Genomic DNA, 22,702 nt, shown 5'->3' on the forward strand with positions numbered 1-22,702 from the left:
TAGTCACTGTTGTGACGTGGGAAGAAACGCAGCAGCCAATTTGCGCACAGCAAGCTCCCACAAACAGTAAAAGTGACAATGACCCAGATAATCTGGGGTTTTTTTTGGTTACGTTGATTGAGGGATAAAGACTGGCCCCTGGACACTGGGCAGAACTCTGCTGCTCTTCTTCGAAATAGTGCCATGGGGTTTTTTTATTTAACGTCCACCTGAGAGGGCAGGCGGGGGCCTTGGTTTAACGGCTAATCAGAAATCCTGACCTGTTCGTACGTACGACAAAGGAGGGGGGGGGGCCACGCTTCGGAGGAGGGAACGGGGGACGGGATGCGCCGAGGCGCGCAAGTTGCATGGAAGGGGAGGGTTTTTGAGGCAAGTGTGGGGGGGGGGGGGGGAGAGGACGGAGAGGGTGGGCTCCTACCTGCGATCGGCGTTGGAGGGTAGAGAGTCATCTCCATTCTAACGGGCTGTCAGATCCCTCATCGGCCGGGCTGGGGGGGTCTGGCTGCGGAGGGCTTAGATGAGATACCGCCGCGCCCTCTCCCCACCCCCGCTATTCCTCGGCGGGTCGGACGGAAGCCGTGGGAGAGGCCAGGGTCCAGTAAAATGGTGGGCTTGGCCAAGTAAAATGGCGGCTTGACCAAAATAAAATGGTGGCTTGGCCACCTTGACCTCGGGGGTCAAAGAAAAAACGGCAACTGAATCTGGAAGGAGCCCACGTGCTGCACGTGGCCAGTCACGTCACCGCGCGCGTCAAACTCCAGGCCAGATGACGTCAGCGCGTTCTCTCAGATGTCCGTCGAACTGTGGAGCCGGTGACGTCAGAGCGTCTCGCACTCCGCCCCAGTGTGGGTGAGTGGGCGGGGCTGGTGACGTCAGCGCGTCGCTTCAGCCGCTGATCGGAGAGCGTGGGGGCGGGGCCTTGGTTGGGAGTGACGTCATGCCGTCGTCTCTCCCACACAGACACAGGCGCGCGCGCGCGCGCTCCGGACTTGAGCGTGAGGGCGGGACCAGAGCGTGCGTGCTGGTGATGGTGAGCGGGGCCTTGGGATCCGGCCGCTGACGTCAGCGCGTCGCTTCACCCGGCTGATCGGAGAGCGGAGGCGGGTCCTTGGATCCGGCCGCATGACGTCAGCGCGTCGCTTTACCCGCTGATCGGAGAGCAGGGTGGGGGCGGGTCCTTGGATCCGGCCGTATGACGTCAACGCGTCTCTTCGCCCGGCTGATCGGACAGCGGAGGCGGGTCCTTGTGATCCGGCCGCATGACGTCAGCGCGTCGCTTTACCCGCTGATCGGAGAGCGGAGGGCGGGTCCTTGTGATCCGGCCGCATGACGTCAGCGCGTCGCTTTACCCGCTGATCGGAGAGCGGGGGGGGGGGGGGCGGGTCCTTGGATCCGGCCGCATGACGTCAGCGCGTCTCTCACACAATTCATCACCCTGCCTTGGAGCCGCCCGCCTCGGCGCCAGTGACGTCAGCGGCGCGCAGTAACCCTGTCAACCGAAGCGCGTGCGTGTGCGTGCGTGCGCGCGCGCGGCGACGTCGACCGCTCGGGAAAGGCGCCGGTCGGTGGGGGCGGCGTCATGACGCCCGAGGTGGTGGTTGGGGTGTGTGTGTGTGGCGGGGGGGAGAAGAGCGCGCACGTACGTACGTACATACACACGCACGCGGCGGCGGCGGCTGCACAGTGACGGACGCTGTGACGTGCCGTGCCGGGAGCGAGCGAGCGAGCGAACGAAAGGAAGGAAGGTGCTAGAAAACGACCGAGCCCCAGCAGCAGCCAGAAAAAAAAAAGGGCGGAGCGAGAAGAGAGATTTAAAAAAAAAAGCCTCGACGGCCGCCTGGTTTGACCGAGAAAGAAAGAAAGAAAAAAAAAAGAAATCGTCGTCGACGACGCCGCCGTCAGCAGCAGCAGGCAGCAGGCAGCAGGCAGCAGCTCCCCGCGGGGCGGCGGAAAATAAAAAGCGCCCTCCCCCTTCTTCACGGGCCGCCATGTTGGTAATGGCGGCGGCGGCGGCGGCGGCCACCACAAGATGGCGGACGGCGGAGCCCGGCCCGCGGCCCGACGGACGCCCGAGCCAATGAGGCGCCGGCCGAGGCGGCAGGAGGAAGGCGAGCAGCAGCCCCAGCCCCAGCCCCAGGGCCCCAGGCCCAGCAGCCCACCGCCTTTGCGTCGAGGGAAGAAGAAGAAGAAGAAGCAGAAGACGAAGAGGAGGGGGAGAAGGAGAAGAAGAAGAAGAAGAAGAAGTGGTGGTGGTGGTGAAGGAGGAAGAGGAGAAAAAGGAGGAGTGGAACGGGGGCCGCACGCTTCCATTGACCTCTTAAAGGCGCCGGGCGGACGGCCGGTCGTTTTGTGTCGGCGGATATTTATTGTACAACCGAACCTCAGGCACTCCTGGGTGTTTGTTTTTTAATATATATACACACACACTCACACCCTCATTTCTAGCTATCTCTTTTTTGTTGGTTGGTTGTGGGATTTCTCCACCCAGTTTGGAGGAAGAAACGACTTTTTTCTTTTCCCTGCTGGCTCTCTCTCTTTTTTTTTTTGTGAAAAGTTCTCCCAAATTTGTCATTTTTCTTCTGTGTCCCAAAATTTATTTCTCTTTTTTTTCTTCTCTATTTCTGCTTGGTCCCTTTTTTTGTGAAAAATTCTCCCAAATTTGTCATTTTTCTTCTGAAGAGAGCTGACCTTGTCCCAAAATTTATTTCTCTTTTTTTTTCCTATTTCTGCTTGGTCCCTTTTTTGTGAAAAGTTCTCCCAAATTTGTCATTTTTCTTCTGTGTCCCAAAATTTATTTCTCTTTTTTTTCTTCTCTATTTCTGCTTGGTCCCTTTTTTGTGAAAAGTTCTCCCAAATTTGTCATTTTTCTTCTGTGTCCCAAAATTTATTTCTCTTTTTTTTCCCCTCTATTTCTGCTTGGTCCCTTTTTTGTGAAAAGTTCTCCCAAATTTGTCATTTTTCTTCTGTGTCCCAAAATTTATTTCTCTTTTTTTTCCCCTCTATTTCTGCTTGGTCCCTTTTTTGTGAAAAGTTCTCCCAAATTTGTCATTTATTTTTGAAGGAGCTGACCTTGTCCACAAATCTTTCTTCTTTTTTTTTGTTTGAAAAGTTCTCCCAATTGGTCTGTCTTTCCATGAAAAGTTCTCCCAAATTTGTCATTTCTTTTTGAAGGAGCTGACTTTGTCCAATTTATTTCTCTCTCTCTCTCTCCTGGCTACCTCCCATTTTTTAATTTTAGTTTGCAAATGCCGCAGAGCCAGCTTTCTCTCACCCTACGTTGTGAATTTGCAAGGGTTTAGAATCAGTTTCCCCCCCCCCACCACCACCCCCTAACTTATTGTAAGACCAACTGAGAGGAAGAGAAAAGGTCTGCAAAAAGACCCCACGCGCGCACTTTCTTTTTCTTACCAACCCCCTCCCAAAATCGTGTGTCCTTTTTTTTTATATATATATATATTCTTCAGAGCAAAGACCATCCCAAAGATGCAATCTTGATCGACTTAGGTTTTATATATATAAATACATCCAAGGTGCAATCTCCTCTTCCTCGAGATTCGTGGTTGTTTCTTGGAATGGCAAAGGCTGCCGAAGGATCGTTTTTTTTCTGAGGAAGTCCCTTGAGAATATAATTCCAGGAAGCTTATGTAAACCCACAAATGGAATGTGTTTGAGGAGATCTTATTCTTTGGTGCTTTTTTCCCCCTCCTTTCCCCCCCCCCCCCCGCTGCCAACTCCAAATCCTTTCTGGAACTTTTTATTTTCGAGTTTGTCCTCTTCTGGGTTAGCTTGCAATAAGTCTTAAAAAAAAAAACCCACAGACAAGACACGAGCTGCATTCTTCTCTATGACTGCAAGACTTCAGGGAGAGTGGAACCGGGGGTAGGACTTGAACCACCTCCTAATATTTATATCCGAACTGATCATTCGCACAAAGGACATGGATGGGCCACCCCGATCAAGTGGCTATCGCCAGAGCAGGAGATCCCGGTCCCAGAGGGACCGAGAGAGGAAGATGGCCGGGACTGGGGGCAGGGACTCCAGGCTATATTCTCCTTCCTCTGGATCGGACCGAGAAGCAGTAGAGGGCCCGGGCTCTTCCCGGCCCAGGCCTCCCAGGCGCAGGAGAAGAGAATCCACGTCGTGTGAGGAGGACATCATTGACGGATTTGCAATTGCCAGCTTTGTGTCTTTGGAGGCCTTGGAGGTAAGCGGCTCTTGACAGATTTAGCTGCGAAACACCGCCCTATTGCTGTTTAAATCGGTCGCAGACATGTCTCTTTGTTTCTCCTTCCCCCACCCCGCCCCCCCCAAAAAAAATCCTGGAAGTAGTCTGGCTTCTAACCTGACCCGTGATCAGATTTCAACTTCCTCAAAGATTTTTTTTGGGGGGGTGTGTGTTGATGGCAGTGAAAAGCCAGCCGTGACTGAGGAATGGGGTAAGATGGGACGTGAAGGAAGGTTGCAGAAATGGATTAGCTGGATAAAAATCAAGGTGCAAAAAAAAGATTCACTCCAACAATGCCAGGTTTAACCCCTCCGTTTTATCGGGAACGATTGAACCGGCTGGGGCGCTTTTGACTTGAATTTATATAGCGCCTTTCACGCCCACCGGACGCTTCGAGGCACGTTACAGCCAATGAAGTACTTTTGGAATGTAGTCACGTATTGTATTGTAGGAGCAGTGACTACACTCCAAAAGTACTCCGAAAAGAGAGAGGTGAGGAGTAACCTGACGTCTTAAAGCGTCTCGATAGGGTAGACGTCGAAGATGTTTCCACTTGATTGAGACCAGAACTTTGGGGGGGGCAGGGGGGGGGCGCCATAAATACACAAGATGGTCACCCATGAGTCACACCGGGAATTCAGGAGAAACTTCTTTACCCAGAGAGTGCCGAGAATGTGGAACTCACCGCCACAGGGAGTGGTTGAGGCGACTAGCCTTTAAAGGGGAAGCGAGATAAGCATATGAGGGAGGCAGGAATCGAAAGATCTGTTGATGGGGTTCAATGAAGGGGGGGGGGGGGGGGATTGGCTCGCGTTGGGCCGACTAGCCTGCCTCTGCGCTGCAAATACTTGATATTGCTCGGTAATTCACTCTTTAGCCTGCAGCAGGTTAGGCAGGCTTTACTGGAGTGGAGCTTCTGTTTTTAAAGCACTTGAGGGAATTTGAAATATTCCCGAATAGTTTATGACGTCAGTGATGCTTTCATGTAGTTTGAAAATAAATTTAGAAGGGACGTCGCCAAATGAAGTGAGGTGGCAGGAGGCGGAGCACTGCCGTGGACCGTTTTTGTGCCGTAATTATGTATGGACAGTGGTCTCCAAATCCCCCTCGTTCTCAGAATGGTTGGGGCAAATGGAATTTAATCCAGAGAAATGTGAGGGAATGCATTTGGGGAGGGCTAACAAGGCGAGGGAATACACAATAAATGGTAGGACACTGGGAAGTGTAGAGGAACAGAGCGACCTTGGAGTGCAGGTCCATAGATCCCTGAAGGTAGCAGGCCAGGTAGATCAGGTGGTTAAGAAGGCATACGGGATACTTGCCTTTATTAGCCGAGGCATGGAATACAAGAGCAGGGAGGTTATGCTTGAACTGTATAAAACACTGGTTAGGCCACAGCTGGAGTACTGCGTGCAGTTCTGGTCACCACATTACAGGAAAGATTTGACTGCACTGGAAAGAGTACAGAGGAGATTTACCAGGATGTTGCCTGGACTGGAGAATTTTAGCGATGAGGAAAGATTGGATAGGCTGGGGTTGTTTTCTTTGGAACAGAGGAGGCTGAGGGGAGACCTGATTGAGGCGTATAAAATTATGAGGGGCCTGGATAGAAAGGGCCTATTTCCCTCAGCAGAGGGGCCAACAATGAGGGGGTGTAGATTTAAAGTAATTGGTCGAAGGTTTAGAGGGGAAATGTCTTCACCCAGAAGGCGGTGGGGGTCTGGGGGGGAACTCACTGCCTGAAAGGGTGGTAGAGGCAGAAACCCTCACCACATTTTAAAAAGTACTTGAAGTGCCGTAACCTGCAGGGCTACAGACCCAGAGCTGGAAAATGGGATTAGGCTTGGTAACTCTTGGCCGGCATGGACACAATGGACCGAAATGGCCTCCTTCCGTGCTGTAAATTTCTATGATTCAGAGACGCCCACCTCGTGTTTCTTCCTTGAAATAGGGTGTCAGCTGTGGCTCATTGGGGAGCATAACTCGCTTCTGAGTCAGAAGGTTGTGGGTTCAAGTCCCACTCCAGAGATTTGAGTGCACAAATCTCGGCTGACGCTGGAGCACTGCACTGTCGGAGGTGCCGTCTTTCGGATGAGACATTAAACCAAGGCCCTGTCTGCGCTCTTGGGTGGATTGTAAAAGATCCCACGGCATTATTTCGAAGAAGAGCAGTGGAGTTATCCCCCGTGTCTTTGTCAATATTTATCCCTTAACTACCATAACCATAACGCCGATTGTCCAGCCACTGCTGTCTGTGGGAGCTTGCTGTGCGCAAGTTGGCTGCCGCATTGCCCACGTTACAACAGCGACGACACGCCAGAAGTACTTCGTCGGCTGTAAAGCGCTTTGAGGCTTTCGGTGGGCATGAAAGGCGCCATCGAAATGCAAGTTTTTCTCTTTGAAATGTCCCAATTCTTTTTGAATCATTTGGGGGCAAAAACCCCTCTCAGCAGTCTGGCTGCTCAGCGTTCCTGGAACCCACCTGTGGTTGCAAGTTGTGCTTAAAGCCGAGGCTAAAACGTGCCCTGCGCTGTATGTCGCCCTCCCCTGAACCCATCTAATTCCAATCTGTTTGAAGCAGCGCTCCTCATCAACGCAGTTTCTGCCGGAAGGTTCACTTTGCCGCGATAGTTGGTGGTATGCCCGACTGGCGACCCCTTGCACCCCTCCCTCCTCCCCCCCCCCCCCCCCCCCCAACCCTCTTCCCACAGTTTCTGATGCCATCCCTCCAATCGAGACGGGGCAGCAGCTCGCAAACCCACAAATACAATGACATTGGATTGTGACCAAATGTAACTCTCACCAATTCCCGCTCACCCATCACCCCCTGTGCTCACTGACCCCGTGTCCTAACTCACACCCAGTCCCGCTCACCCATCACCCTCTGCTCACTGTCCCGTGGCCTAACTCACACCCAGTCCCACTCACCCATCACCCCCTGTGCTCACTGCCCCGTGTCCTAAATCACACCGAGTCCCGCTCACTGACCCCGTGTCCTAACCCGCACCGAGTCCCGCTCACCCATCACCCCCTGTGCTCACTGACCCCGTGTCCTAACTCGCACCGAGTCCCGCTCACCCATCACCCCCTGTGCTCACTGACCCCGTGTCCTAACTCGCACCCAGTCCCGTTCACCCATCACCCCCTGTGCTCACTGACCCCGTGTCCGAACTCACACCGAGTCCCACTCACCCATCACCCCCTGTGCTCACTGCCCCGTGTCCTAACTCTCACCGAGTCCCACTCACCCGTCACCCCCTGTGCTCACTGACCCCGTGTCCTAACTCACACCCAGTCCCGCTTACCCATCACCCCCTGTGCTCACTGACCCCGTGTCCTAACTCACACCCAGTCCCACTCACCGATCATCCCCTGTGCTCACTGTCCCGTGTCCTAACTCGCACCGAGTCCCGCTCACCCATCACCCTCTGTGCTCGCTGTCCCGTGTCCTAACTCGCACCGAGACCCGCTCACCCATCACGCCCTGTGCTCGCTGTCCCGTGTCCCGCTCACCCATGACCCCCTGTGCTCACTGCCCTGTGTCCTAACTCACACCGAGTCCCACTCACCCATCACCCCCTGTGCTCACTGCCCCGTGTCCTAACTCGCACCGAGTCCCGCTCACCCATCACCCTCTGTGCTCACTGCCCCGTGTCCTAACTCGCACCGAGTCCCGCTCACCCATCACCCCGTGTGCTCGCTGACCGACTTTGGCTCCCGGTTAAGCAACACCTCAATTTCAAAATTCTCATCCTTGTTTTCAAATCCTTCCATGGCACTCGCCCCCTCCTTATCTCTAATCTCCTCCAGCCCCACAACCCTCAATCTTTGTAACCTCCTCCAACCTTTACAACCCTCCCTATCTCTGTAACCTCCTTCAGCCCCTACACCCCTCCCTATCTCTGTAACCTCCTCCAGCCCCACGACCCTCCCTATCTCTGTAACCTCCTCCAGCCCCACGACCCTCCCTATCTCTGTAACCTCCTCCATCCCACAGCCCCTCAGAGATGTCTGCGCTCCTCTAATTCTGATCCTCCTGAGCATCCCTGATTATAACTGCTCCACCATCGGTGGCCGTGCCTTCTGTTGCCTGGGCCCCAAGCTCTGGAACTCCCTCCCTAAACCTCTCCGCTTCTCTCCCTCTCTTTCATAAGAACATAAGAAATAGGAGCAGGAGTAGGCCATTCGGTCCCTCGAGCCTGCTCCACCATTCAATAAGATCATGGCTGATCCGATCATGGACTCAGCTCCACTTCCCCACCCGCTCCCCGTAACCCCTTATCTGTTATTGCAAGGGGATAGAGTATAAAAGCAGAGAAGTCCCTTATTTCCTTAGCGTTGAAGAAACTGTCTCTCTCTGTCTTAAATTTATTCAATGTCCCGTCTTCTACATCCCTCTAAGGCAGCAAATTCCACAGATTTATAACCCTCAAGAAATTCCTGCTCATCTCAGTTTTAAATGGCGGCCCCTTATTCTAAGATCATGCCCCCGAGTTCTAATCTTCCCCCATCAGTGGAAACATCCTCTCTGCATCCACTCTGTCAAGCCCCCTCATAATCTTATACCTTTCCATCTTCAAGACGCTCCTTTAAAACCTGCCTCTTTGACCAAGCTTTTGGTCACCTGTGCTAATTTCTACTTCTGCAGTTCGGTGTCAAAATTTTATCTCCTAACATTCATGTGAAATCTCTCGGGACGTTTCACCATGTTAAAGGCGCTATATAAATTCACTGCCAACCCTCTTCCCCCAGTTTATCTGATGCATCCCTCCAATTTAGACTTGGCAGCAGCTTGCAAACCCACAAAGCAATGATATTGGATTGGGGGAGATTTGTTTTTATTGTCGATTTAAAAAAAAAAATACAATTATGGGTTTGAACGAGGGGAAGGCTAGTCCCTTTAAGAATAAGGGAAAAACAGGTTTATATTTCTTGTTTATTTAAAACCAACTTTTTACACTACTAAACTTTGAAGGAAACCCTAGTTAGGCTAAATGATATCCCCCCCGCCACCCCCCCCCCCCCCACCCCAGTGCATATATGCGGTCCGCAGACACCAGTCTTACGCAGTGACCGTTCCAAAAAGCGTTCCGAGTTTCTGCCGCCGTCAAAATACTGTCTGGTTATCTTGGCAAGTGAGTGCATTCATCATCATAGGCAGTCCCTCGGAATCGAGGAAGACTTGCTTCCACTCCCAAAGTGAGTTCTTTGGTGGCTGAACAGTCCAATACGAGAGCCACAGACCCTGTTACAGGTGGCTCTCGTGGAGGGAAGGGGTGGGTGGGGCTGATTTGCCGCGCGCTCCTTCCGCTGCCTGCGCTTGGCCTCTTCACGCTCTGTGAGTTGAGACTCGGAAGAGCTCGACGCCCTCCCGGATGGACTTTCTCCACCTCGGGCGGTCTTTGGCCAGGGTCTCCCGGGTGTCAGTGGTGATGTCGCACTTCAGGGAGGCTTGGAGGGTGTCCTTGTAACGCTTCCGCTGTCCTCCTTTGGCTCATTTACCAAGGAGGAGCTCCGCGTAAAGCATTTGCTTAGGGAGTCTCGTATCTGGCATGCGAACTGTGTGGCCTGCCCAGCGAAGCTGATCGAGTGCGGTCAGTGCTTCAATACTGGGGATGTTGACCTGGACGAGGACACTGATGTTGGTGCGCCTGTCCTCCCAGGGGATTTGCGGGATTTGCAGGATCTTGCGGAGACATCGTTGGTGATATATCTCCAACGACTTTAGGTGCCTTCTATACATCGTCCATGCCTCAGATCCATACAGGAGGGGTGGGTATTACTACAGCCCTGTAGACCATGAATTTGGTGGTAGATTTGAGGTCCAGGTCTTCAAACACACTTTTCCTCAGACGGTCGAAGGTTGAACTGGCGCACTGGAGGCGATGTTGAATCTCCGCATAAATGTCTGCCTTTGTTGAGAAGAGGCTCCCGAGATAAAGCGCATTCACGGTATTTGTGAATGGGTCTGTGCGATGTCCAGCTTTCGGAGTGGACGTTGAAGCAGCACAGCTTCACGAAGGGCAGATATAGAAGCATAGAAAATAGGTGCAGGAGTCGGCCCTTCGAGCCTGCACCGCCATTCAATGAGTTCATGGCTGAAAATGCAACTTCAGTACCCCATTCCTACTTTCTCGCCATACCACTTGATCCCCCGAGTCGTAAGGACGACATCTAACTCCTTTTTGAATATATTTAGTGAATTGGCCTCAACAACTTTCTGTGGTAGAGAATTCCACAGGTTCACCACTCTGAGTGAAGAAGTTTCTCCTCATCTCGGTCCTAAATGGCTTACCCCTTATCCTTAGACTGTGATCCCTGGTTCTGGACTTCCCCAACATTGGGAACATTCTTCCTGCATCTAACCTGTCAAAACCTGTCAGAATTTTAAACGTTTCTATGAGATTCCCTCTCATTCTTCTGAACTCCAGTGAATACAAGTCCACTTGATCCAGTCTTTCTTGATATGTCAGTCCCGCCATCCCGGGAATCAATCTGGTGAACCTTCGCTGCACTCCCTCAATAGCAAGAATGTCCTTCCTCAAGTTAGGAGACCAAATCTGTACACAATACTCCAGGTGTGGCCTCACCAAGGCTCTGTACAACTGTAGTAACACCTCCCTGCCCCTGTACTCAAATCCCCTCGCTTTGAAGGCCAACATCCCATTTGCTTTCTTAACCGCCTGCTGCACCTGCATGCCAACCTTCAATGACTGATGTACCATGACACCCAGGTCTCGTTGCACCTTCCCTTTTCCTAATCTGTCACCATTCAGATAATAGTCTGTCTCTCTGTTTTTACCACCAAAGTGGATACCCTCACATTTATCCACATTATACTTCATCTGCCATGCATTTGCCCACTCACCTAACCTATCCAAGTCACTCTGCAGCCTCATAGCATCCTCCTCGCAGCTCACACTGCCACCCAACTTAGTGTCATCCGCAAATTTGGAGATACTACATTTAATCCCCTCGCCTAAATCATTAATGTACAGTGTAAACAGCTGGGGCCCCAGCACAGAACCTTGCGGTACCCCACTAGTCACTGCCACTAGTCATAGTTGATCAAATGTAAGCTGTCTGCTTTTTGAAAGGTATGTTTTAACGGGATGTAGAGGCATGGGATAAGGAGCAAAATAGATTTACAAGGACGATACCAGAACTGGGGGGGGGTTACACCGCATCAACAACCGAAACTTGCATTTATATAGCGCCTTTAACGTAGTGAAACCTCTCGAGGCGCTTCACAGGAGTTTTGAGATTTAAAAAGTTTTAACACCGAGCCGACAAAAGAGAAATTAGGGCAGGTGACCAAAAGCTTGATCAGAGGTAGAAACAGAAAATAGGTGCAGGAGTAGGCCATTCGGCCCTTCGAGCCTTCACCACCATTCAATAAGATCATGGCTGATCATTCACCTCAGTACCCCTTTCCTGCTTTCTCTCCATACCCCTTGATCCCTTTAGCCGTAAAGGCCACATCTAACTCCCTCTTGAATATATCTAACGAACTGGCCTCAACAACTTTCTGTGGTAGAGAATTCCACAGGTTCACAATTCTGAGTGAAGAAATTTCTCCTCATCTCGGTCCTAAATGGCTTACCCCTTATCCTTAGACTGTGACCCCTGGTTCTGGACTTCCCCAACATTGGGAACATTCTTCCTGCATCTAACCTGTCCAGTCCCGTCAGAATTTTATTTGTTTCTATGAGCTCCCCTCTCATTCTTCTAAACTCCAGTGAATACAGGCCCAGTCGATCCAGTCTCTCCTCAGGTAGGTTTTGAGCAGGGGAAGAGGGGAAGCGAGGCAGAGAGGTTTAGGAAGGGAGTTCCAGAGCTTAGGGCGTGTGCAACAGAAGGCACGGCCACCGATGGTTGAATGATTATAATCAGGGATGCTCGAGGGCAGAATTAGAGGAGCGCAGACATCCCGGGGGCGGGGTGGGTTGTGGGGCTGGAGGTGATTACAGAGATAGGTAGGGGCGAGGGCATGGAGGGATTTGTAAACCAGGATGAAAATTTTGAAATCGAGGCTTAACCGGGATCTTATCAGGAAAGACAGACCCACCTCTTTCCTCTGGCATAGATAAGGCTGAGGGGGTTGACCTGAACGATTGCGAAGGGATTCGATCGGGTAGCCGTCGAGTAAACTAGGGGGCCATAAGTATAAGATAGTCACCGCACTTTAGGAAGGGTGTGTAGGCCTTAGAGAGGGTGCAGAAAAGATTCACGTGAATAATTCCGGGGATGAGGGGCTTCAGTTCCGTGGAGAGACTGGAGAAGCTGGGGTTGTTCTCCTTCGAGCAGAGAAGGTGGAGAGGAGATTTGATCGAGATGTGAAAAATCATGATGTGTCTGGACCGAGTAGATGGAGAGAAACTGTTCCCATTGGTGGAAGGGTCGAGAACGAGAGGACACAGATTTAAGGCGATTGGCAGAAGAGCCAAAGGCGACATGAGGGAAAACCTCTTTGTTACGCAGCGGGTGGTAAGGACCTGGAATGCACTGCCTGAAAGGGTGGTGGAGGCAAACTCGATCGTGGCTTTCAGAAGGGAATTGGATAAGTACGTGAAGGAAAAAGATTTGCAGGGCTACGTGGAAAGGGCAGGATAGTAGGATAGCTGAAGTGCTCTTGCCGATTGGTTACAGCACAGAATGAGGTCAATCTATGATTCTATAATGAATCCAGTAGGCAATTCAGAAAACACATCCTCACCCAGAGAGTGGCGAAAATGTGGAACGTGCTACCACATGGAGTAGTTGAGGCCAGTACCATAGATTCATTTAAAGGGGAAGCTAGAGAAATAATGAGGGGAAAAGGTTGGGCTGAGAGCAGGATGATGAAGTAAGATGGTAGGATGCTTGTCTCAGCCGTGGTTCAGTGGGTGTCACGCTCGCGTGTGAGTCAGGAGGTTGTGGGTTCAAGTCCCATTCCAGGGACTTGAGCATAAAAATCTAGGCTGAAACAGAAACATAGAAAATAGGTGCAGGAGCAGGCCATTCGGCCCTTCGAGCCTGCACCACCATTCAATATGATCATGGCTGATCATTCCCTCAGTACCCCATTCCTGCTTTCTCTCCATACCCCCTGATCCCTTTAGCCGTCAGGGCCACATCTAACTCCCTCTTGAATATATCTTAACGAACTGGCCTCAATAACTTTCTGTGATCGAGAATTCCACAGGTTCACCACTCTCTGGGTGAAGAAGTTTCTCCTCATCTCGGTCCTAAATGGCTTACCCCTTATCCTTAGACTGTGACCCCTGGTTCTAGACTTCCCCAACATCGGGAACATTCTTCCTGCATCTAACCTGTCCCATCCCGTCAGAATTTTATATGTTTCTATGAGATCCCCTCTCATTCTTCTAAATTCCAGTGAATATAAGCCTAGTCGATCCAGTCTTATGTCAGTCCTGCCACCCCGGGAATCAGTCTGGCGAGTGTTTGCTAGTGCTGTTGGGGAGGGGTTAAACTAATATGGCAGGGGGATGGGAACCTATGCAGGGCGACAGAGGGAAGTGAAATAGGGACAGAAGCAAAAGATAGAAAGAAGAAAAGTATTAAGTGGAGGGCAGAGAAACCCAAGGCAAAAATCAAAAAGGACCACATTACAGCAAAAGTCTAAAGGGACAAAGTGTTAAAAAGACAAGCCTGAAGGCTCTGCCTCAATGCGAGGAGTATTCGTAATAAGGTGGACGAATTAACTGCGCAAGCAACTATTAACGAATATGATATAATTGGGATTACGAAGACATGGCTCCAGGGTGACCAAGGCTGGGAACTCAATATCCAGGGTTATTCAACATTCAAGAAGGATGGACAGAAAGGAAAAGGAAGTTGGGTAGTGTTGCTGGTTAGAGAAGAAATTAATGCAATAGTAAGGAAGGACATTAGCTTGGATGATGTGGAATCTGTATGGGTGGAGCTACGGAATACCAAAGGGCAGAAAACGCTAGTGGGAATTGTGCATAAACCACCAAACAGTAGTAGTGAGGTTGGGGGCAACATCAAACAAGAAATTAGGGATACAATAAAGGTACAGCAGTTATCATGGGTGACTCTAATCTACGTATTGACAGTATGGTGGAGGAGGATTTCCTGGAGTGTATTAGGGATGGTTTTCTAGACCAATATGTCGAGGAACCATCCTAGACTGGGTGATGTGTAACGAGAAAGGACTAATTAGCAATCTTGGGGAAGAGTGACCATTATATGGTAGAATTCTTTAAGATGGAGAGTGAAACAGTTAATTCAGAGACTAGGGTCCTGGACTTAAGGAAAGGTAACTTCGATGGTATGAGACATGAATTGGCTAGAATAGACTGGCGAATGATACTTAAAGGGTTGACGGTGGATAGGCAATAGCAAACATTTAAAGATCACATGGATAAACTTCAACAATTGTACATCCCTGTCTGGAGTAAAAATAAAATGGGGAAGGTGGCTCAACCGTGGCTAACAAGGGAAATTAGGGATAGTGTTAAATCCAAGGAAGAGGCATATAACTTGGCCAGAAAAAGCAGCAAACCTGAGGACTGGGAGAAATTTAGAATTCAGCAGAGGAGGACAAAGGGTTTAATTAGGAGGGGGAAAATAGAGTATGAGAGGAAGCTTGCCGGGAACATAAAAACTGACTGCAAAAGCTTCTATAGATATGTGAAGAGAAAAAGATTAGTGAAGACAAACGTAGGTCCCTTGCAGTCAGAATCAGGTGAATTTATAATGGGGAACAAAGCAATGGCAGACCAATTGAACAAATACTTTGGTTCCATCTTCACGAAGGAAGACACAAATAACTTCCGGAAATACTAGGGAACCGAGAGTCTAGTGAGAAGGAGGAACTGAAGGAAATCCTTATTAGTCAGGAAATTGTGTTCGGGAAATTGATGGGATTGAAGGCTGATAAATACCCGGGCCTGATCGTCTGCATCCCAGAGTACTTAAGGAAGTGGCCCTAGAAATAGTGGATGCATTGGTGATAATTTTCCAACAGTCTATCGACTCTGGATCAGTTCCTATGGACTGGAGGGTAGCTAATGTAACACCATTTTTTAAAAAAGGAGGCAGAGAAAACAGGGAATTCTTGACCGGTTAATCTGACATCAGTAGTGGGGAAAATGTTGGAATCAATTATTAAAGATGAAATAGCAGCGCATTTGGAAAGCAGTGACAGGATTGGTCCAAGTCAGCATGGATTTATGAAAGGGAAATCATGCTTGACAAATCTTCTGGAATTTTTTGAGGATGTAACTAGTAGAGTGGACAAGGGAGAACCAGTGGATGTGGTGTATTTGGACTTTCAAAAGACTTTTGACAAGGTCCCCCACACGAGATTAGTGTGCAAGATCAAAGCACATGGTATTGGGGGTAATATATTGACGTGGATAGAGAACTGGTTGGCAGACAGGAAGCAGAGAGTCGCGATAAATGGGTCCTTTTCAGAATGGCAGGCAGTGACTTGTGGGGTGCCACAGGGCTCAGTGCTGGGACCCCAGCTCTTTACAATATACATCAATGATTTCGATGAAGGAATTGAGAGTAATGTCTCCAAGTTTGCAGATGACTCTAAGCTGGGTGGTGGTGTGAGCTGTGAGGAGGATGCAAAGAGGCTGCAGGGTGACTTGGACAGGTTAGGTGAGTGGGCAAATGCATGGCAGATGCAGTATAATGTGGATAAATGTGAGGTTATCCACTTTGGGGGCAAAAACACAAAGGCAGAATATTATCTGAATGGCGGCAGATTAGAAAAAGGGGAGGTGCAACGAGACCTGGGTATCATGGTACATCAGTCATTTAAAGTTGGCATGCAGGTACAGCAGGTGGTGAAGAAGGCAAATGGTATGTTGGACTTCATAGCTAGGGGGTTTGTGTATAGGAGCAGGGAGGTCTTGCTGCAGCTGTACAGGGTCTTAGTGTAGCCTCACCTGGAATACTGTGTTCAGTTTTGGTCTCCTAATCTGAGGAAGGTCGTTCTTGCTATTGAGGGAGTGCAGCGAAGGTTCACCAGACTGATTCCCAGGATGGCAGGACTGACCTATGAGGAGAGACTGGATCGACTGGGCCTGTATTCACTGGAGTTTAGAAGAATGAGAGGGGATCTCATAGAAACATGTAAAATTCTGATGGGATTGGACTGGTTCGATGCAGGAAGAATGTTCCCAATGTTGGGGAAGTCTCGAACCAGGGGTCACAGTCTTAAGGATAAGGGGTAAGCCACTTAGGACCGAGATGAGAAATTTCTTCACTCAGAGAATTGTGAACTCTTCTGCAGAGAGTTGTTGATGCAGTTCGTGCGATATATTCAAGAGGGAGTTGGTTATGGTCCTTACGGCTAAAGGGATCAAGGGGTATGGAGAGAAAGCAGGAAAGGGACACTGAGGTGATTGATCAGCTGTGTTCATATTGAATGGTGGTGCAGGCCCGAAGGGCCAAATGGCCTATTCCTGCACCTATTTTCTATGTCTCTGTGAACCTTCGCTGCACCCCCTCAATAGCAAGAATGTCCTTACTCAGATTAGGAGACCGAAACTGTACACAATATTCCAGGTGAGGCCTCACCAAGGCCCTGTACAACTGCAGTAAGACCTCCCTGCCCCTATACTCAATTACTCTCGCTGTGAAGGCCAATTTGCCACCTTCACCGCCTGCGGTACCTGCATGCCAGCTTTCAATGACTGATGTACCATGTCACCCAGGTCTCGTTGCACCTCCCCTTTTCCTAGCTCCATTGCTGAGGGAGCTCCGCACTGTCAGAGGAACCATCTTTAGGATGAGTGGTTGAACCGGAGCCCCACCTGCGCTCTCTCGCGGGTGGACGTAAAAGATCCCATGGGCTCTATTTCGAAGAAGAGCAGGGGAGTTATTCCCGATGTCCCGGCCATCATTTGCCCCTCAATCAACGGGACAAAAACAAAGGATCTGTTCATTTATCACACTGCGGTTTGAGGGAGCTTGCCCCGCGCAAATTGGCTGCTGCGTTTCCTACATTACAATCGTGACTAAACTTCAAAAGGTCCATCATTGGCTGTAAAGCGCTTTGGGACATCTGGTGATCGTGAAAGGCGCTATAGAAATGCAAGTCTTTATTTCTGTGCATGAGGTCCTGTGTAATACTATGTAACGTTGCTACGCTGTAATAATGGAGATACAATATGTGCACATCCCTTTTGTTTTTGGTCAGGAAACTTGGGGAAATTTTGGTAGCGTTTTCCCCCTCAAATCCAGGGGAAAAAACAGTTTTTAATTGGTTCACCACCGTCCCACCCCCCCCCCCCCAAAATTTTCAGTGAAGATGGGTTTCAAAACTGATTTTGAAGGAGGAACAGACTTGTAATCATGTAGCCTCTTTCACATCCTCGACATCGCAAAGCGCTTTACAGCCAATGAAGTACTTTTGAAGTATAGTTGCTGCTGTAATGTAGGAAACACGGCAGCATTTTAGGTCTAGGTTGAGCGATTAAATATTGGTCCCAGAACACCGGGGAGACCTTCACATCTCATCTTCAAAATAGTGGCCATGGGATCTTTTTTGTTCACCTGAAAGGGCAGACGGGGCCTTCGGTTTAACATCTCATCCGAAAGACGACTCTTCCAACAGCACCGCCCCCTCCGACAGTGCGGCACTCCCTCAGTGCCGCTCCCTCAGTGCCACCCCTCCGACGGCGCGGCGCTCCCTCAGTGCCGCCCCTCCGACAGTGCGGCACTCCCTCAGTGCCACCCCTCCGACGGCGCAGCGCTCCCTCAGTGCCGCCCCTCCGACAGTGCGGCACTCCCTCAGTGCCACCCCTCCGACAGTGCGGCACTCCCTCAGTGCCACCCCTCCGACAGTGCGGCACTCCCTCAGTGCCACCCCTCCGACAGTGCGGCACTCCCTCAGTGCCACCCCTCCGACAGTGCGGCACTCCCTCAGTGCCGCTCCCTCAGTGCCGCCCCTCCGACAGCGCGGCACTCCCTCAGTGCCACCCCTCCGACAGTGCGGCACTCCCTCAGTGCCGCTCCCTCAGTGCCGCCCCTCCGACAGTGCGGCACTCCCTCAGTGCCGCTCCCTCAGTGCCGCCCCTCCGACAGTGCGGCGCTCCCTCAGTGCCACCCCTCCGACGGCGCGGCGCTCCCTCAGTGCCGCCCCTCCGACAGTGCGGCACTCCCTCAGTGCCGCCCCTCCGACAGTGCGGCACTCCCTCAGTGCCACCCCTCCGACGGCGCGGCGCTCCCTCAGTGCCGCCCCTCCGACAGTGCGGCACTTCCTCAGTGCCGCTCCCTCAGTGCCGCCCCTCCGACGGCGCGGCGGTCCCTCAGTGCCGCCCCTCCGACGGCGCAGCACTTCCTCAGTGCCGCCCCTCCGACGGCGCGGCGCTCCCTTAGTGCCGCCCCTCCGACGGCGCGGCGCTCCCTCAGTGCAGCCCCTCCGACGGCGCGGCGCTCCCTCAGTGCCGCCCCTCCGACAGTGCGGCGCTCCCTCAGTGCCACCCCTCCGACAGTGCGGCGCTCCCTCAGTGCCACCCCTCCGACAGTGCGGCACTCCCTCAGTGCCACCCCTCCGACAGTGCGGCGCTCTCTCAGTGCCGCTCCCTCAGTGCCACCCCTCCGACAGTGCGGCACTCCCTCAGTGCCACCCCTCCGACAGTGCGGCGCTCCCTCAGTGCCGCTCCCTCAGTACCACCCCTCCAATGGCGCGGCGCTCCCTCAGTGCCGACGGCGCGGGTCTGGATTATGGAGCTGCCCATTGAGAACTGAGATGAGAAGGAATTTTTTCTCAAAAAATTGTAAATCTGGAATTCGCTGCCTCAGAGCTGTGGAGGCTGAGTCATTGAATATATTTAAGGTGGAGATAGACAGATTTATGATTGATAAGGGAGTAAAGGGTTATGAGGAGTGGGCGGGGAAGTGGAGCTGAGCCCAAGATCAGATCAGCCATCATATTGAATGGCGGAGCAGGCTCGAGGGGCCTAATGGCTGACTCATGCTCCAAATTCTTGCGTTCTTCTAAAATTATATACAATGCTGCAGGTGTGGTCTCACCAGGGCTCTCGATAATTGCAGCAAGACTTCCTTACTCTTGTACTCCAATCCCCTTGCAGTAAAGAAAGAATAAAGACTTGTATTTGTATAAAGCCTTTCATGACCACCGGACATCTCAAAGTGCGTGACAGCCAATGAAGTCCTTTTTTTAGGCCACCATACCATTGGCTTTCTTAATTGCTTGTTGTACCTGTTTGTCAACTTTGTGATTCGTGTACAAAGTCATCCGAATCTCTCTCAATAACAACATTTACTCGTCTCTCACCTTTTTATTTAAAAAAAAAAATATATTCTGCAACTTTATTCCGACCACATTTCCCCACATAATACTGCCATCTGCCACCTTATTGCGCACTCACTTAACCGGTCTATATCCCTTTAGCCGGCTCTTTGTCCTCCTCACAGCTTACTTTCCAACCGAGCTTTGTATCGTCAGCAAACTTGGAATCATTACACTCGGTTCCCTCATCCTAGCTCATTGATATAGATTGTGAATAGCTGGGGCCCAAGCACTGATTCTTGCAGCAACCCGCTAGTTACAACCTGCCAACCCGAAAATGACCCATTTATTCCTGCTCTCCACTTTCTGTCTGTCAACCAATCCTCAATCCATGCGAATATATTCCCTATCCCATGAGCCCTAAACTTGTGCAAAGTGCAATCTGGAGCCCTATCCCTTAATAAAATGTTTGCTTAAGTAAGATCATAACATATTGCATCATTGTGCGAGGTGATGGCGTGATGGGATGTGAATTCCTCTGTTGTTTGACCCGGGGATGAGATTTTTGACCACACACCCACCTCCGTAACATCGCCCGTCTCTATCCTTGCCTTGGTTCATCCGCTGCTGAAGCCCTGATCCATGCCTTTGGGATCTCTAGACTTGACTATTCCAACCCCACCCCTGGCTGGTCTCCCACATTTTACCCTACGTAAACTTGAGGTGATCCAAAGCTGCTTGCCCATCACCCCTGTTGCTCGCTGACCTACAGTGGCTCCCGCTTAAGCAGCGTCTCGATTTCAAAATTCTCGTCCTTGTTTTCAAATCCCTCAATCCCTCCTCGACCTCTGTAATCTCCTCCAGCCCCACATACTTTGGAGGCAGTTCAGAGAAGGTTCACTCGGTTGATTCCGGGGATGAGGGGGTTGACTTATGAGAAAAGGTTGAGTAGGTTGGGCCTCTACTCATTGGAATTCAGAAAAATAAGGTGTGATCTTATCGAAACGTATAAGATTATGAGGGGGCTTGACAAGGTGGATGCAGAGAGGATGTTTCCACTGATGGGGGCGACTAGAACTAGAGGGCATAATCTTTGAATAAGGGGCCGCCCATTTAAAACTGAGATGAGGAGGAATTTCTTCTGAGGGTTGTAAATCTGTGGAATTCGCTGCTTCAGAGAGCTGTGGAGGCTGGGTCATTGAATATATTTAAGACAGAGATAGATAGTTTCTTAACCGATAAGGGGTTTTGGTGAGCGGGCAGGGAAGTGGACCCGAGCCCATGATTGGATCAGCCATGATCGTATTAAATGGCGGCGCAAGCTCGAGGGGCCGAATGGTCACCTGCCCTGATATCTCCTTAAGTGGCTTGGTGTCAGATTTTGTCATCTCATCATACTCCTGTGAAGCACCTTGGGACGTTTCACTGCATTCAAGGTGCTATATACCGTATATACTCGCGTATCCTGCGATCTCGCGTATCATGCAACCCCTAAATTTTCGTCCCCAAAACATGATTTTGCCATATATCTCATGTATCATGCGAGTCACTTTTTTGAGATCGAATACAGACCTTAACATGAAACATCGAGTGGATTCTGCTCTCTCTCTCCGTGCTCTCTCTCTCCGTGCTCTCTCTCTCCGTGCTCTCTCTCTTCCCCCCCCCTCCCCCGACCTCCGCGACTCTCTCTCCCCCCGAAGAGAAGAATTTCAGCAGGAGTCAAATGGATTTTTTTTTGCATTTGTAGTTAGTGGTGTGCTGCAGGAACTTGGCTTGTTTTCCACATAAACTAATGATTTGGTCATGAGTATCGAGGAACTAATATCAACCAGGGATATTCGATTTACAACCATCATGGAGAGTGAGAGGAGAAACCAAGAGAAATGTCTTTACATCGAGGATTGTTGGAGCATGCCGAGATTCAGCGTGGATACGGTCTGCTTAACAGCCTAACAGCCTAATCTTGGCCAGCACTTCACACCCGCAAATTTTGTATCTCGCGTATCATGCGACCCCCCAACTTTAGGTTACAATTTAGGTCTTCAAAAGTCGCATGATACGCGAGTATATACGATAAATCGAAGTTGTTCTGTTTTAGTCTCCCCTCAGCTCCTGATGTAATTGATGTCACTGCGATGAGGTGCGGAGCAGTGGCTAGGGATTGATTCGGAACACTCTTTACCTCCCTGTTTGGTTGGCATTGACACGAACAGCTTGCATTTCTATAGCACCCTTACCGTGGTGCAACGTCCCAAGGCGCTTCACAGGAGCGGTATCAAACAAAAATTTGACACCGAGCCACTTAAGGAGATATTAGAATAGGGTGACCTAAAGCTTGGTCAAAGAGGTAGGTTTCAAGAAGCGTCTTGAAGGTGGAAAGAGGCGGAGAGGTTTAGGGAGGGACTTCGAGCTTGGGGCCCAGGCAGCTGATGCACGGCCGCCAATACTGGAGCGATGGAAATCGGGGGGGATGTGCAAGAGGCCAGAATTGGAGGAGCGCAGGGATCTGGGAGGGTTGGAGGGGCTGGAGGAGGTTACAGCGATAGGGAGAGGGGGTCGGGGGGGGGGGGGATTTGAAAACGAGAATGACAATGACGTTGCCGCACCAGGAGCCAATGTAGGTCAGCGAGCGCAGGGGTGAGCGGGACTTGGGGCCAGTTAGGATACAGGTCAGCAGAGTTTTGGATGACTTCAAGTTTACAGAGGGTGTCCAAAGGGAGGTTAGTCCATCAGCAGGAGAACGTTGGATTAGTCTAGAGGTAACAGGGACACGGGTGAGGGTTTCAGCAGCAGATGAGCTGAGGCAGGGGTGGAGACGAACGAATTAACCTATGAGTGCAGGTCCACAGATACCTGAAGGTAGCAAGCCAGGTAGATAAGGTGGTTAAGAAGGCCAATGGAATGCTGGCCTTTATTAGCCGAGGCATAGAATACAAGATCGGGGAGGGTTATGCTTGAACTGTATAAAACACTGGTTAGGCTGCAGCTTGGAGTACTGCGTGCAGTTCTGGTCACCACGTTACAGGGAAGATATGCGATTGCACTACAGAGGAGATTTACCAGGGTGTTGCCTGGATTGGAGAATTTTAGCGATGAGGAAAGATTGGATAGGCTGGGGTTGTTTTCTTGCAAACAGAGGAGGCTGAGGGGAGACCTGATTGAGGTGTATAAAATTATGAGGAGCCTGGATAGAGTGGATAGGAAAGCTAGAAACACAGAAATTAGGTGCAGGAGTAGGC

The 22,702-nt window shown here is 50.8% G+C and overlaps 2 protein-coding genes across 8 annotated transcripts in view; one reads left to right on the plus strand and one right to left on the minus strand.

Moving 5' to 3' along the window:
* The window catches only part of LOC139242048 (phosphorylase b kinase gamma catalytic chain, skeletal muscle/heart isoform-like), a 68,013-nt gene extending 67,317 nt beyond the window's left edge, over positions 1 to 696 (minus strand). For both annotated transcript variants that reach the window (XM_070870188.1, XM_070870186.1), the window contains exon 1: positions 419 to 696. Coding sequence is in view for 1 of the 2 variants with exons in the window: in XM_070870186.1 (XP_070726287.1) it covers positions 419 to 455 (37 nt within the window). In the remaining variant the exon portion in view is untranslated. The remainder of the gene's footprint in view (positions 1 to 418) is intronic.
* A 2,201-nt stretch (positions 697 to 2,897) lies between these two features.
* LOC139242033 (autism susceptibility gene 2 protein-like) overlaps positions 2,898 to 22,702 on the plus strand; it is a 162,013-nt gene continuing 142,208 nt past the window's right edge. For 3 of the 6 annotated variants that reach the window (XM_070870164.1, XM_070870163.1, XM_070870168.1), the window contains exon 1: positions 2,900 to 4,204. In XM_070870164.1, the coding sequence (XP_070726265.1) occupies positions 3,938 to 4,204 (267 nt within the window). In that variant the 5' untranslated portion in view covers positions 2,900 to 3,937. Of the gene's footprint in view, positions 4,205 to 22,702 lie in introns of all 6 variants that reach the window. The other 3 variants (XM_070870167.1, XM_070870166.1, XM_070870162.1) reach the window with 3 other exon arrangements.

The sequence above is a fragment of the Pristiophorus japonicus genome, unplaced genomic scaffold, assembly GCF_044704955.1.
Source record: "Pristiophorus japonicus isolate sPriJap1 unplaced genomic scaffold, sPriJap1.hap1 HAP1_SCAFFOLD_118, whole genome shotgun sequence".
NCBI lineage: Eukaryota > Metazoa > Chordata > Chondrichthyes > Pristiophoridae > Pristiophorus > Pristiophorus japonicus.